The following is a 15,283-nucleotide window of genomic DNA, read 5'->3' on the forward strand; positions in this document are numbered from 1 at the left end:
CTAGTAAGTCTCAGCATCCCTGTAGCTGCTGACGGGGTTGCAGAGACACCCTTGGACTCGGGAGCTGAAAATTCTGACAGCTCTGGTGACAATTCACAGGAAGACAGGTGACCAGCTTGCCCTGCCCTCAGAGTCCATGTGGCACTGCCCCATCCATCAGGAGCCAAGTCAGAGCTAGTGCTTACTTTGACCTCTCAGTTAAGAGTGGCAAAAACTGCCAGAGGGAAGCAGCTGAAATATGTGCCATTTTTGCATGGTGGCTTCTCAACTGTTTTCAAAATAAATAGGAAAGGCATGTAAAAACAACAAAAAAGGAAAACTGAGTTCATTCTTCACAAGAAACAAGGATTTTAAAAGTGCTATCCGAGTAAAAAAGATTCGTAAAATTAAAATAAGAGCATGAAAGTTTAGTATGATTGAGTTAGTTTTCTGTTCTTTTAAAACCCATAGATAAATTCCATTCATCTGCTTTAAAAATCTGAATTTTTAGATGCTGGCCTTTAGGATTAAACAGAAGGCTGAGACTCATTTATAAAATTCCCTGTATTTCCTGCACAACTAAGACAGAAAACCATGTGTCTTTGAATAACAATACAGAGAAATCCAGTCTCCTCTCTTTTGACTGCATAAGCACTTTCACAGCAATTAAGTCCTCCCAGGTGAGGCAGCCACTGAACGAAAGTTAAGGGAAAATGGATGAAACACAAAGCATCTCTAATCCATCTGCAACAGGAGTCATTACAGTAGCCCTTTAGAAAACAGTCGGGGTATCCAGCAGACAGCTAAAGTTTCCAGCCCCCAGGTAATCAGATACTAGATCCCAAGCCTTTAGTTCCTGGCAAAAGCTACAAACAAGCTGTTACTTAAAGGCCACTTTCACGTCTAGGTTTCCAAGCTGCTCCTGGACCGCAGCAGGTGGAGACATTTGTCTGCAGAAACCAGCCCTGCAGCAGAGTCTGACAGAGAAGGGAGCTGCTCTTCAAGAAAACTGTGTTCCCAAGCTCAAGCGGGTGAAAAGGGTACTGTCAACCCCAGAAACAAAATGCTAACCATTCTGACAAATGCTAAGCAAGGAAAACAACTGGGCCTGGGAATTCAGTGAGTTTCAGAACCCTGGATCCAACCCAGTTTTTGTCCTTTAATACAAAGAGAAGGACACAATCAGGGAAGCATGTGCCTAAGTCTCTTCTTGCTCCTCAGAAGGACAAAGTGCATTTTGCCAGTTACTGGAAGTGATGCTTTGTCCATACAGCTGCTTATGAACAATGCCACAGCTCATGGCAAGGACACAACTGGAGAGATGCAGAAAGCATCCCTAACAGACACGACACTGGCAGAGCAAGTGAAGATGTATCACTCACGACATTAAATCCTGCAGGCAGAAAACTTCAGAGCAAAGGCTGCCCCCCACTCTTCACTGAACTCACTATATGTACACATTGTTTAAATGGATAAAAAAACCAGCTTCACTAAGTGCTTAAGAAAATTACATCTAGGATTACAGTATGAAAAAGAAGTATCAGTCCACCTATGGAGTAGGAAACTAAAGTGAAGAAGAAAAGTGAAATCTATCTTTCTATTTCCTCAGTTATAGGAAAGGACAATAAAACTGCACAGTGCTACTGTAAGTAATTATTAGGAACTGTGCAGGAACTGTGCCAGCTGCCTGATCAGCATTTTAACAAAAAAGAAGGGATGCTACAGAGTGCCAAAGAAGCACAATACTGCACCCTCTCAGTGTTAAATCATCTGTGGGAGAAAGCAGTATAATCCATGAGCACAAATAGAGCTGCAGTCACTTCACCTGCATCCCATGATGCTCCCTACCCCAAGAGCACAGGGAGCTCAGCCTTCTGCTAGTGCTGCCCAGCTGAGTGTGCAAGCAAAACAAGCGTGTCTTTCACACAAATTTCATGGAATCACAGGATATGCTGACTTGGAAGGGACCCACAAGGGTCATCAAGTCCAACTTGTAGCCCTGCACAGGACCATTCTTCCCAAGAGTCACACCATGTACCTGACAGCACTGTCCAAACACTTCTTGACTCTGTCAGGCTGGGGCGGTGACCACTTCCCCGAGGAAGTGCTGGGCACTTGTTCCAGTGCCCAAACATCATCTGGGTGAAGAACCTTTTTTTTTTTTAATATCCAACCCAAACCTCCCCTAACACACTATCAGGCCGTTTCCTCGGGTCCTGTCACGGGTCACCACAGAGAAGAGATCAGCGTCTTACCCCTCACAAAAAACTTGTAGACTACAATGATGTCTCCCCTCTGCCTCCCCTCCTGCAGGCTTAACAGACACAGTGACCTCAGCCGCTCCTTATAGGGTTTCCCCTCAAGGCCCTTCACCATTTTCATCACCCTCATTTGGATGCTCTCTAATAGTTTAATGTCTTTTTTTATATTGTGGTACACTACACTGCACACAGTTCACAGTGAGGCTGCCCCAGTGCAGAGCTGGGGGGGACAATCCCCTCCCTTGCCCGGCTGTGCCTGATGCACCCCAGCTCTGTACAAAAACAGACTGCTGACATATCAAGTCTTAGTGCTTGCCTCTGGATAAAACCTTCTCTTACATAAAATAAAATTATGGTTTTGAGAAATAAGCTCGGCACACTTCCCCTTTACAAGGAAAATAGAGAAAGCAATAAAAATTACTGGTAACACCCCCTTTTGCCACAATTTTAGATTCAAAAAATCTGACTCCTCACAGGCATGCGGTAAAAATAGGATTTACCCCTATTGTAGGGTTTACCAACTATAGGGATCAGTGCTGAGAAAACCCTGTAGGAAACTAACTTTTTTGGATATCCGGAAGCATATTCCAAAAGTAAACTAAAAGTGGTCATAAGCTGAATAGTGAGAATAAAATTAAATGCTGGTCAGCTGTTTCCCTGCTTCTAGATGGTCCCTTCTGCTCAGCTAGAAAGTTGATACTGTCTCAGGAAACCTCAATGACCTTGTAGCACCCACATAAAGGACCTGATGCCCCCCGTGGGCTCCAGTTCCTGTCTCCCAGGGACATCCATAATCCCAGAAGCAGCCAGACCAAAATGGATCAAAGTGGCACAAAAATCTAGTGCCTCCTGTGCCAACATCCAAGCAATGGTACATTACAGAGCTCTAGCTTGTTTGGCAGCTTGGCTATGCCCTGGGACCCAGCAGGCAGAGGTGGTGGGTTTCTGATGTGAAGCTATCCCTCCTGATCCTCTCCTTTCAAGTGGGATGTGGATAAAAGGGTAGATTTAACTAGAAATACAGTAAATGTAATCATCATAAATACATATATAAAGACTTTGGGGAAGTGTGTAACAAAGACATGAGAGGTGCACAGAACATCCACCTGTAAAACACTGGAAAGGAGGTGTTTCACAGACAGAATATAGTCACAGTGCAATGGTTTACCTAATGCTAGAAACAGCAACCCACAAACAGTCTTCATGAAAACAAAGCAGGAGTCCAAAATATTTTTGAAACTTGTCTAAATACTTTTTTTCCAGGTTATGAAATGACATTACTTCCCTGGCTTTCACCCATTATCTGTACCAAGCCCATTTGCACAGGTTTATCCAATTTTTCAGCCATTATCTCATAAAATCTTTATCTTTGCATTTTGTAATTACAGTTTGTTCCAAAACTTAGGGACAGTCTGCATGAAATTAAACAGAGACACTTTTCTCACTTCATATCCTAACCAGCCTATAGCATTCTGGAAACTGAAATAAAGCATCCTTAGTACAAAGACCAATTTGTTCACTAGTCATTTTGGGGAGTACTAGTAAAAGCCACTCCTGAATGCTAGAATATTTTCATTAATGCAATATTTCTGTAAAACCTAATACTGCCTCTCTATGTGTGAACTTTTAGGGTAAATTCATTTTTTATAACAATATCCACTTGCAAAAGAAGAAAAATATTTTAAAATTATTCAGGCACTATAACGCCACTAATAGAGTTTCTAAGTGCGGCACTTAATTTTAAAGAACTTCTTTTAAAAATCCTGATATAATCACAAGGCAAACTCACATTCAAGACAAACTGCTGGATACCTACAAAAAACCCCACAGTGTTTAGAAAAATCACAATGTATTAAATGCTAGAATTTGAAAAGTAGCAGAAACACCATCAAGAGTACCAAACAAGACTCAGGAAGTCCAACTTCAAATTGAATTGCAATTAATTTAATTGGATAAATACTTAGAAGAACCCGCACACATCAGGGCAGCTGACAACAGACATGTCACAGTTCAGCTGAGCACAGAAGGGAGAGAATTTGGAGAAGACAAAGACCACTTAGTGACTGCCCAGTTTTACACAGTGTGCAACTTCCTTTTTGGATTATCTGTGATTAAGGGAACCGGTTCTTACATTTCCTAGGCACCTGTTACAATTACAACTTGTTTTCAAGCCTGATGTCACACATTTCTCAAAGTTAGCATCAGGACATCAAAGTATTGCCAAGTTTAAGGGGCAAGAGGACCGGAGGTGACACTGCTTCACAAGGAAGAAACATCCCACAGAAGAGCTCACACACTGCTATTCGAGCAGCCCAAATACACATCCCTGCTTGGCACCTTTGTCCTACTAAAACATAGCACCTTAAAAACTGGCACTGTGCCATTCTGACAGATGGACTTAAGTGTAGGCAGCCAAGAGACTATGTATAAGCATCAAATATGTTTTTTGAGAGGAGGACTTCCAGCCAGGAATGTTAAAACAGCTGTCCACATTCAGCTTGCATGCTTGCACTTAAGAGGATATGCTATCGCCACTCGAGCCCTGAGCTGGATTAACTTGGAAAATAAATAAGATAGCTTCCACAGCCACATAAGGTGAGTTTTTGCAGAATCAGGATTAGTGATACTCAAGGGGGGCTCTTCTGACCTACTATTAGTGGGCACACTTGCAGGGTCAAAATGCTCATCAGTTCTGAAGCTCAGTGAACCTTTTACCAGGTGCACACATATTTATTTACCCTCCTTTGGAGGAAAAACATAGAATGTAATAGCAGCTTGATTATGAACAAACATGTTAGTGACCTTCCATTCTATGCTAGAGGATACTCTTTTTGTGACTCAGCTGTCCTCACTCAAACACCTGTATGTGTGTGACTTGGATCTGTTTCCCTGGGCTTTCTTCTCTTTTTAAACACTCAACTGCCATGGCCTACTCCAAGACTTTTTGTTAGCTCATGCCTACACACAGACATACATTTTACATTTTGCCATCACTTGCATAGTTTTCCCCCGTAACAGAATCAAACCACCGGGAGAACCAGGCGTTGTGTAACACAGGATGTGAGGCAGCAGGCCTGCAGAGCCATGCCCAGGGCACTTCTATCCTATCCCTGCACCTGGCTGGGCTGTCTGCTGCCCAAAAATCCCTCTCCTCAAGGACATGCAACATTCCAAACCATTGAGAAGATCCAACAAAAACATGTTTGCTCACATCAACGTGCCAAACAGTGCTCTTTTTCTTTCTCCTGCAAAAACTCAGATTTTACTCCTGCCCCTCAAAAAGTCACTGGCCTATACCTAAAGTGAGGCAAATATTTAAACATTAACAAGTTAAAAGTTTCTTCAGAATTCCACACTATTTAAAAAAACTAATACCAAGATTTCCAACAGCAGATAGTATTGCCTCTAGCCCTGAGTAGCTTCAAGACTGAATGGAGGTTACAGTAAATTTTATTCAAAGTTTAAACACAGGTAGTGTTCATTTTAATTCTCCCTGTGGTAACAATCAAATCACAGGCATAAATTTTTCAAGTACACTGTAGCTGGGTGTACTCATCTTCGTTCTCCTGAATCACTAGAAATGAACTTCAACTCTACAAAGGTGCTCCCAGTATAGATCAAAGATGCCTTCAGTGCCTGGCAGGCACAGGGTCACATGGAGTCTACTCAGCTGCTGGTGCCTTTTACCTTTGTTAACTTCGCTGCAATTAAAGTTACCTGAGTCACTTCATTACTATTTCCTGTGGTAAAAGCACATCACTGGTAAGCATCATTTCTCCTGCACAATGAGGATTTCCCCCCATTGACCTTGCCTTCCCCTTTGTTGAAGAAAGATTTCCGCCTCCCTCACCGTTCACCTTTTACCCTTCATTCCTCACCTACAGCATTTCCATTTCCTTTTTTCGTTTTTGAGGAACTGTGTGCGATCACCTACTTGCAAAAGTTCCAAACTACAATTTAGTAACCTCAGTAACAAGATGCTTTGGTTTTTCATACTGCCAATAAAGTCGATGCTAAGTTAATTTTAATTTCCACACCACTTAACCTTTCTCCGATGGGAGAAGAGAGGGAAAAAACACTCTGTCAAATACTTCATCATGCAGATTAGCAATGCAGTGAATGCCTCCCCCTCCTTCCAAAAACCTGCAGTGCCCCAAGCTTTTTCAAGACACTGCACACAGACTGTGCATAGCCTTAAAACGGTTCAGGGAACAGTCAAATTGCCAAAGAACAGGTCAAAAGGAATAAAAACACTGATCTGGATCACTCCTTTTGTTCAGTAAAGTAATTACACACACACGCACTCCACAAGTGTATAACTTCCATAAATGTGTGGTTTACATGCCATTATAATCTCCATGGCTATTGTAAAGCCAGAGAAAATTGAACTGCAAATGGTAAAGCCGAGTATCCAAAACTCGTTCACGGCCCTCTCAGCCCCCTAAGTGCCTCTCCTTATTTGAAAAAAAATTTGAAGGGGTACATGAGGTTCATTTCTTACAGAAGCATGTCAGGTGCTAAAGCAAAGTCAGGGAGCAGTTCACCTTCTTACACATTACACGAACTATCACGATCAAACTGCAATAAAGTTTAGTACCCGGCTGAGATACCCTTTCCTCCCACAGTTACGAAGACTTGTCTGTACCTGCTGAAAAACGTCTGCCAGATTGGACTCTCATTTCTTGAGAGTGCTCCTTGAGCTGCCCTAACCAAACTTAACCCCGAAGGTTTTACATGCTGGCTTATCGGTGGGTTTTTAACTCTGAGATACCAGACGATGAATCAATGCCAGTCAAAATTCATTACTAGTTCAAGGCAAGTGAATGCTGGAAAAGTAAAACAAAGCATGCCAAAAATCTCTCAAAGTGCTTATTGAACATTAACATTATAGAGACCTTAGGCTAAAGGCACAGCAACCAGAATTTACAATTATAAAGCTTCCGTGTCAGCAAAAAGAAACTTGAAAGGGCACGGCAAATTTTAACACTGCTTTCTGAAAAAGTCGCCGGCTACTGCCAAGTGATGAAAAGCATTAGAGAAGCCAACTTTCTCTGCTGTTCTATTACCCGTGCAAGAGGGTGTGAGTACAACTGCATTTAGTCACACTGCCTTAGCTTCACCTGTTACTACTGCTCACCACGCCACAAAACATTTTAAAACAGGAAAGCATAGCAATTTTACTTAAAAAGGTCATTTGAAAAGGAAAACTTAGCACAGATGTTCAGCAGGACTAAGGCAGAAGTACCTGTAACTGGCCCCTCAGAGAGATATGGGGTTCAGCATTCAAAGTTCCCAGGTACTAAAGTTGCCTTACCTAGGTAAAGCGAGGCGTTTTCTTTCTTGACATTGTCATCTAAGTAGGTTGGTCCCAAGGTATAGATGGGTGTCGAGCCCATGCCAATGAGGATTTGGGCACAAATGAATAAAGCTACATAGAGTGAGTGGTCATTTCCGCCGGTGTCCTTGATGCAGGCCGACGAGTCCCACTGCTCTTTGGCAGTGCCATTGCCAGCCACGCACAAGCCCTCGTTACTGACGGAGGAGTTCAGTTCCTGGATCTGGTACGGCGGAGAGATGAAGTGAGGTAAGGAGAAGAGCGCAGCGCCCAGGGCGATGAAAAGCCCCCCTACGGCCAGCCAGAGCGGCCTCCGCCCGCGACCCCCGAAGTAGCTGATGAAGACCACCACCACCAGGCTCCCGATGTCGAAGCAGCTGACCAGCAGCCCCGACTCCGAGCTCTTGAGGCTGTATCTCCGCTCGATGGTGGTGATGACGCTGCTCAGGTAGCCGGAGACCATGAGAGACTGGATGAAGGTCAGGAAGCACATGCACACCAGGAAGAAGCGCGAGTCCGCCAGCACTGCCCGCAGGCACGCTCTGCCCGGGGGGCCCGCCAGCAGAAGCGCCGGCGGCGGCGGCGGCAGCAGCAGCGGGGGGCCCAGGGATACCCCTCGGCCGGGCGCCGCTGGCTGGCCGCCCTCCGTCTTCCAGGGCAAGCTCCCGCTGCCGCTGGCGGCGGGGGGCCGGGCAGCCTCGGCAGCGGCGCCCTGGCCCCGCTCGGCCTCGGGAGCCGGTCCCGCGGCGGAGCCGCCGCCGCCGCCCCCCCCGGCCGCCAGGGGGGAGCCGAGCGCGGGCAGACTGCGGCACCGCGGCGCCTCCGCCCGGCCCCCCGCCGCCGGCCGCTCCGCCCCGGGGAGCCGCTGCTCCGGGGTCCCCACCGAGGCCATGCTAGGTCCGGCGGCGGCCTCAGAGGAGCCCGGCCGGCTCCATCGCCGCCGTGCGTCGAGCGCGCTGAGGGGCCCGGCGAGAGCGCAGCATAGCGAGGAGGGGAGGAGGGAGGGGAGGGGGCTGGCCCTAGCCGCGGCCGCCGGCCGCCCCGCCGCACGTGTCAGCCAAACTCCTTTGTGGCTCCATCCACCCTCAGTCTCGCTCGAGGGGCCGCCCGCTCGCCGGGGCGCCCGCGCTGCCGGCGGCTCCCGCCTCCCGTCGCCGCATGCCTGCGGCGCCGCGCTCAGCAGCCGCCCGCCGGGGCCCCGCGGACAGCCTGCCCGCCGCGGGGCATTGCCGCCCGCTCCGCCGCCCGCATCCTCCTCTCTTCTCGCCGCCGACGCCGGTGACGGAGCTCCGGGGGTTGCTGCCGATCTGCGGGCGGAGAGCAAGCAGGGGAGGTCAGCGGCGCCGGCCCCAGCTGCCCCGTCCCTCCCTGCCGCCCCGGCCTCTGCCCGCCCGACCCCGCGGTCCGCGCTGAGCTCCGGGGAGCGCCTCCGTCCTCTCGGGGGCTGGATCACGGCAGCGCCCCGGGGACCGCGCGTCCTTGGGGACGGCACATGGATTTACATAAGAGCTGGGGCGGCCTCGGCCAGAGCGCGACCCTTTTATTTGGCGCCGGATGCGACTGCCAAAGGTCGCCGTGCCAAGCCTTTTATTTTCCAGCCTAAAAATAAATGCGCTGAAATAAATACTCCGCTACAACTCAGCGGCCCGGAGAGCGGCGGCAGGAGGATGGAAGGGGAACAAAGCAGGAGCCGGGCAGCAGCGGGCACCCCGGGACCCGGCAACCCGGGGCCGACCTCACCGCCCCAGCTCGCTCGGGTTCCCCCCGGGACCGCCGGGTGCAGAGCGGTGCCCAGACATCCCTACCCCGTCAGCGGAACACGCCTTTTGCCTCCTTTGTCCGCTATTGTCTCCTAGCCGCCTCCTGCTCGCTGCGGCCCCGCGGAGGGGTGGGCGGGGAGGCAACGGCACCCGGGCAACCGCGCCCCGGCGGCGGATCTCCCCCACCCCCAGAGGGTGGCCAGCGGGCAGGGCGGCGGAGCCGGCGGGACGCACCGCGCTCTCCTCCCGGCCGCTGTGAAGAAAAAAGACGGGGCTACTCACCGAGCGTGCGGCGCCGGGGGCGGCCGGCCCGGGCCCTGCGCCCCCGCCCCGCCTGTCACCCAACGCCGGGTCCCCCTCGGCCGCCTCCGCCTCCCCGGGCGCCGGAGCGCAGGCGCGCCCGCCGCAGCCGCCGGGCCGGGCGATGCTGCCGGGCGCTCGCGTGCGCTCCGACCTGCCCTCGGCCACCCGGCTGCTCCCCCTCGCCAGAGAGCCCGCGGGACCGTGAGCCCGGCGGCGGGACACGCCTCGGGCTCTGCCCGGTCGGTGCCCTTGCTCACCCCTGGAGCTGCTGAGGGCTGCAACACGGCGCTCGTGGCTGTGAATGTCCGCGGAGCGTCGCGGTTGGCAGCCCCGAGCGGCGTTTAGGATGCTTAGGATGGGGTTGCATCGCCTCGTGTGAAAGGCGGAAATACTCGGAAGACAGGACCTCAGTTACATAGTCAGCTGAAAAGTAAGAAGAACCAAGGAATGATTTTTTTAAAAAAATTATTTTAAGGAAAATAGACCACTTGATGTTCCTTTTTGTCCAGGGTTTTGTCTCCAAAACTGCTAAACATATGCAAAATATGGGAAAAGTAGTTTGAAGTTAACTCCTCGTAGAGTTTCCCCCTAATCCCCTTTTTTAGGTTTGTGTAGTGCCTTGAATTGCACTGGTTTGTTTTGCTTTCAAGTCACTGTATTTAAAGCCCTAGAAGGCTAAATAGTCCTGTAAATTACTTTATTTGTTGTGGCTTGATAGAGTGTGAACTATTGAGGTATTTGTCCTTTTTTTCCACAAAATAATGCCAAGGAATACACCAAAGAAGCATAATATCCTACACATTTCTGAATAGTTAGTGCTTTTCTGTCAGGATGGAAGATTTACCATTGATTTTTTTCCCCCTCCTTTAAAAAAATATTTAAGACTGACTCACCACTTTTTTTTATTTTACTTATTTATAGTCTGGATCAATAAGATAGTTTCATATCACATTCATAAAAGATACCACCTTCAAGTTTTATAAAGCAATTATCAAGAGGTATTTTGATAACACTCCAACTGCTCAAACTTAACACAGCTAAAATAATATCTTTTTTTGTTTGTTTGGCTGGTTTTCAACCACATTTTTCCTTTTAAGAAGGTGTCCCAAATTTAGTGCTTGTCTAGGCCTGGTAGTTTTAGTATTCCCTTTGATTCAGTTAGGATTTCAAGGATTCTTGAAAAACTCATCCTAATGATTCTTTTTTGCTATATAAAGTCCTTAGGGCAATTTCTTTTATTTCATTATCCCACAGCTAGTTGTTGTCACTGCAGCTCCTGTCTCCCATCTCTTCCACTGTCAGCTTCCCATGGCCACAGCTTCCGTCACTGCACCGCTGGCACTCACCTCAGTGCACAGTAAGCTGGATAAACTCACTGAGGCAGCAGAAAACCAATCCAAGGAAAAAAGTGTTTTGCTGATTTTATGAGCTGAATCACTTCACCAAGGATGGGAGCACAAGAACTTGTATATAAAGGGGAAAAAAGAGGTCCATGGAGATAGAGGAAAGAGGATAACCCATTTCAACAAAAACAAGCTCTTAATTCAACTCCATATTCTAACTCAGCCAACCCTGAGGACATACATGTAATTCACCTGGTAGACAGTATCCCTTCAATCACTCCTTTGCAGTTGAACTGGTAACAGCAGTTTGTAAGTCTAATGGATCATAGGTATGGCACCTCAGTGCTGGGTTCTGTGCTTGGTTCACAACAACCCCATGCAGCACTACAGGCTTTGGGAAGAGTGGCTAGAAAGCTGCCTGGCAGAAAAGAATCTGGGGGTGCTGGTCAACAGCTGGTTGAACATGAGCCAGTATGTGCCCAGGTGGCCAAGAAGGCCAATGGCATCCTGGCTTGCATCAGCAATATTGTGGCCAGCAGGACTAGGGCAGTGATTGTCCTCCTGTACTTGGCACTGGTGTGGCCACAGCTCGAGTGCTGTGTTCAGTTTTGGGCCCTCACTGCAAGAATGATATCGAGGTGCTGGAGTTTGCCCAGGGAAGGGCAACAGAGTTGGGGAAGGGTCTGGAGCACAATTCTCATGATGAGCAGCAGAGAGAGTTGTGATTATGCAGCCTGGAGAAAAGGAGGCTGAGGGGAGACCTTATCACACTCTACAACTACATGCTAAAAGGATCACTGTGAGAGTCAGTCTCTTCTCCCAAATAACATCCCTATCACTGATAGGATGAGAGAAAATGGCCTCAAGCTGCACTAGGGGAGGTTTAGATTGGATATTATGAAAAAATTCTTCACCAAAAGGATTGTGAGGCATTGCAAAAGACTGCTCAGTAAAGTGGTGGAGTCACCATTCTTGGAGGTATTTAAAAGACATGTAGATGTGGCACTTTGGAACATGGTTTCATTGTGGGCTTGGCAATAATCTTAAAGGTCTTTTCCAACCTAAACAATTCTATGATTTTTAATCAGCTTTGGGATCTTGTTCTATGACTAGGATTCCTAGCCATTGTTTTGTAAAACCAACAAAAACTTCTGTGAGATTGCAGAATAACAATAAATACACACAAGTGTTCTTCAATCCCATGGAAAAATGTAAGGGCACGGCATTCCCAGTTTCACAGCATTTGCAAACAGTACAGCTTGCAAACAGGTACAATTTCAATTCTTTCCGCAGTGGCAAACTTGTCAGGAGAGAAACTTGCTCTTAGGACTATGTGAAGATGTTTGTTTTGGGAAATTATTCCACCTTTCTATTTTAATTTCTAAAATGTTTAACTTCCCTGCTTACTTTTGGGTCTGAATACTTAAATAACAGGTTGGCAGTTGGGTATGAGCATCCAGCACCGAGTGGTGAATGGGAAATCAGTGCTACTCTCTTCACTTGACAGGTTGTTTAGAGAAGGTGCAACAATGTACCCAAATTCACAATAAAATACAAGTGTGTAAAACTTACTGTGCAGTATCTCTCCTTTTAAAGTTTTACCATAGTGAATTTAAAATACACAATATCAACCAGAAAGCAATCAATTCCTATTGCAGACCAGCCTCCTTATGGCTAGAACTGCAAAAGAACATCATTCCCATTTTGCTAGATTAAGGACATGGGCTGACATCCTATTTTGATTTATCTGTGTTAATGAAAACATGAAGTCAGGACTAGTGAAAGGCAGCCCTTCATCCTAAGAGTTCCTTAGCTCCCAGCTGACAACCTCCTTCCCTTATGGGCTGCCCTGCTGCAGTGGCAAGTGTTCACACAGCGCTCTCAGCTGCTGTGAGGAACAGGACCTTAGCTCACAGCTTGGTCTCATGAGCTGATCACTTCCAAAAGAGGGTACCAGAGCTACCAAGGCATCATCTTTTTAAGGTCACACTTTAGTTGCTGACAGTTTTGAGGCTTTCCATGTCCTTGATGGTTCAGGAAGCTGGTGATGCCCAAGAGGTACTTCAGCCTAGTCTATTTCAGGCCACAAAGAGAAAAAAAAAACTCAGCTGAAGAGTGGTATGAGTTGATGGCTCTGCTTTTCCTTCAGTGTTTCCAGCCATGTTTTCTACTTGATAAATGTCACAAAGGCAATAAATCAACACACTTGTCTTTCTTCTCCTTCCCCCTCACACTGCTGCCATTTTTGGGCAACATCTTTTCTTCATTCCCAGCACAATATTAGTAAAAGAATAAGCAAAACAGCATGTGCATTAGGAGGCTAAAGGACTTCAGATTCTCCTGGAGCATGAGCATTGGGAAGCATAAAGCAAAGGACAAGAAGTGTCACTCCTCAGGGACCCTCACCAAGCTAGTGTCCTAATGAACTCCCGAGGGCAGCTCACTGCTGGGAGAGAACAGCTCATTATTTTTATTTCAGATGTCAGAGAGAGCACTTGTAACAGCAGATCCTATACTAAAGAACTCGTTTAGTACAAGAAATGAGCTTAACCGCAGTCAGATACTGTTGGGAGATATCCACATTAACGTTTGTCAGTCTCCAGAGAAAAACTAGCTACAGTCTCATGAATGAAATAAAGAAACAATGAATGCCAGGGAGGTGCAAAGCAATAGGGGGAAGGGAAAGCAAGAAGAAAAAATCTCAGAAATAATGGTCGAACTTAGAGGTGACAGCCATCAGTTTTAACACTGTACATGTCACAGAAGAAAGGACTATATTTTCTCACTGAAGTCATTCTTCTCCCTTATAGTCTGCCTCTGCCATGCACTCCCATCCAGGAGCAGCCCCACCATGTGCAGTGGGGCCAGGGCAATGGGAACGATGGATTCAGTTGGCCATTCAGATCCCAGAGCCAGGGAATATCAGGCATGGAGAGGTGATGGAGCAGCTTTTGTCAGGGTGGAGCCCATTCAGAAGCAGCAGGTGGTAAGGACACCTGCGAAGGGAAGGCTCTGACATGCCTTGCTCATTGCAGGGCTGAATCCTGCACTGTGCCAATAGCATGGGCTCTCCTTTGAGGGCCCAGCAGCAAGATAAAGCCCAAGCCACCTACATTAGTCATAGCAATGGTTTTATAGGACTTACTGTTTTATTCTGGAAGATGCCGAGTCTCAGGAAGTAAGTGAATCTGCTGGAGATGATTTTAACAGTTGTGTTCAAAATTAGACTTTCCTTCTCAAGAGAAAGCCCAATGTGTGTGTCTAAAAAAGCTAGGCAAGCATCTTAAAAGTGGAACTGACTCTCAGTTATTTATGTCTGTCTTCTATGCATACACACAGAGAAAACCTTATTTTGAAAAATAAACAGAAGTGTAATAAGTGTCAGGCTTTATACATAAGGAGTGTAAAGAATAAAATAAAATTTTAAAAATATAAAGCATAAAAGACACAAGTAGAAGCTAAAATATATTTTCTTTTTATATATACCGTTAACTTAAGATCATATTGATAAAAATGTTAAGTAACAAAATGGGAGGCAGGGGCAGGAAGAGGCTCTAATTCCCAGTCTTGCAACATGTCAGACTGTGCTAGGAATTTGTCTGGTGGGGCAGAGGTAAGGGGCGTGATGCAGGAAGCCTTCAGTCAGCACCAAACCTTCATCCGGGCAGTATCTCAGGTCTGAGGAAAGAAGTGAGAGCTTCATCCATCGGAGGAGAGCCAGCCCTTTCCTCCCCTCTGGAGCCAGCCAGGCTGGAACCCCTCACTCAAGCACCTGAGGCTCTGGGCAGCTTTGAGCCACCACTCACCCTGCAGCACAGTGCTGCACACTGGCCCCAAGCAAGATATATCTAAAGGCAGATAATCCACCAGCTAATCATCAAAGATATCTTTTTTTTTCCAAGTTATTTACAAGCAAGACATACCAGATTATTGAACACATACTTTGTTAGGAATGTATACAGGGCCATGGTAGCCTAGCAGCAATAAGATGAGAGATGATATATGCAAAGACACATTTGGTGACTGTAATTGTTTCCTAACCCCTATACCTCTGGTTTTAAGCCTTTTTTTTTTCCAACTGCCACAGCAGTATCAGGCATTAAGGAGGAATGAGATACTCAGAAAATTTACATGGGAGTGGAAGAAGGCAGTTGTACTGTGCTTTTTAATGTGATTTCACTCTTTGTGTTCACATCTTTTCCTTGAAGGTCCCAGTCCCTCTACTACATCCTGCTTTTACAATGATATAAACATTCATCCAAAACCATGAAAGCATTGTTTGAACCCAGGATCAAAGCCATG

At 46.9% G+C, this 15,283-nt stretch overlaps 1 protein-coding gene across 1 annotated transcript in view; it reads right to left on the minus strand.

Annotated features, from left to right (window-relative positions):
• The window catches only part of SLCO5A1 (solute carrier organic anion transporter family member 5A1), a 74,809-nt gene extending 66,342 nt beyond the window's left edge, over positions 1–8,467 (minus strand). Inside the window, exon 1 of the mRNA XM_014883500.2 lies at positions 7,555–8,467. Coding sequence (XP_014738986.1) covers positions 7,555–8,467 — 913 coding nt within the window. The remainder of the gene's footprint in view (positions 1–7,554) is intronic.
• Between the last annotated feature and the right edge of the window lie 6,816 nt (positions 8,468–15,283).

The sequence above is a fragment of the Sturnus vulgaris genome, chromosome 1 (assembly GCF_052056855.1).
Source record: "Sturnus vulgaris isolate bStuVul1 chromosome 1, bStuVul1.hap1, whole genome shotgun sequence".
NCBI lineage: Eukaryota > Metazoa > Chordata > Aves > Passeriformes > Sturnidae > Sturnus > Sturnus vulgaris.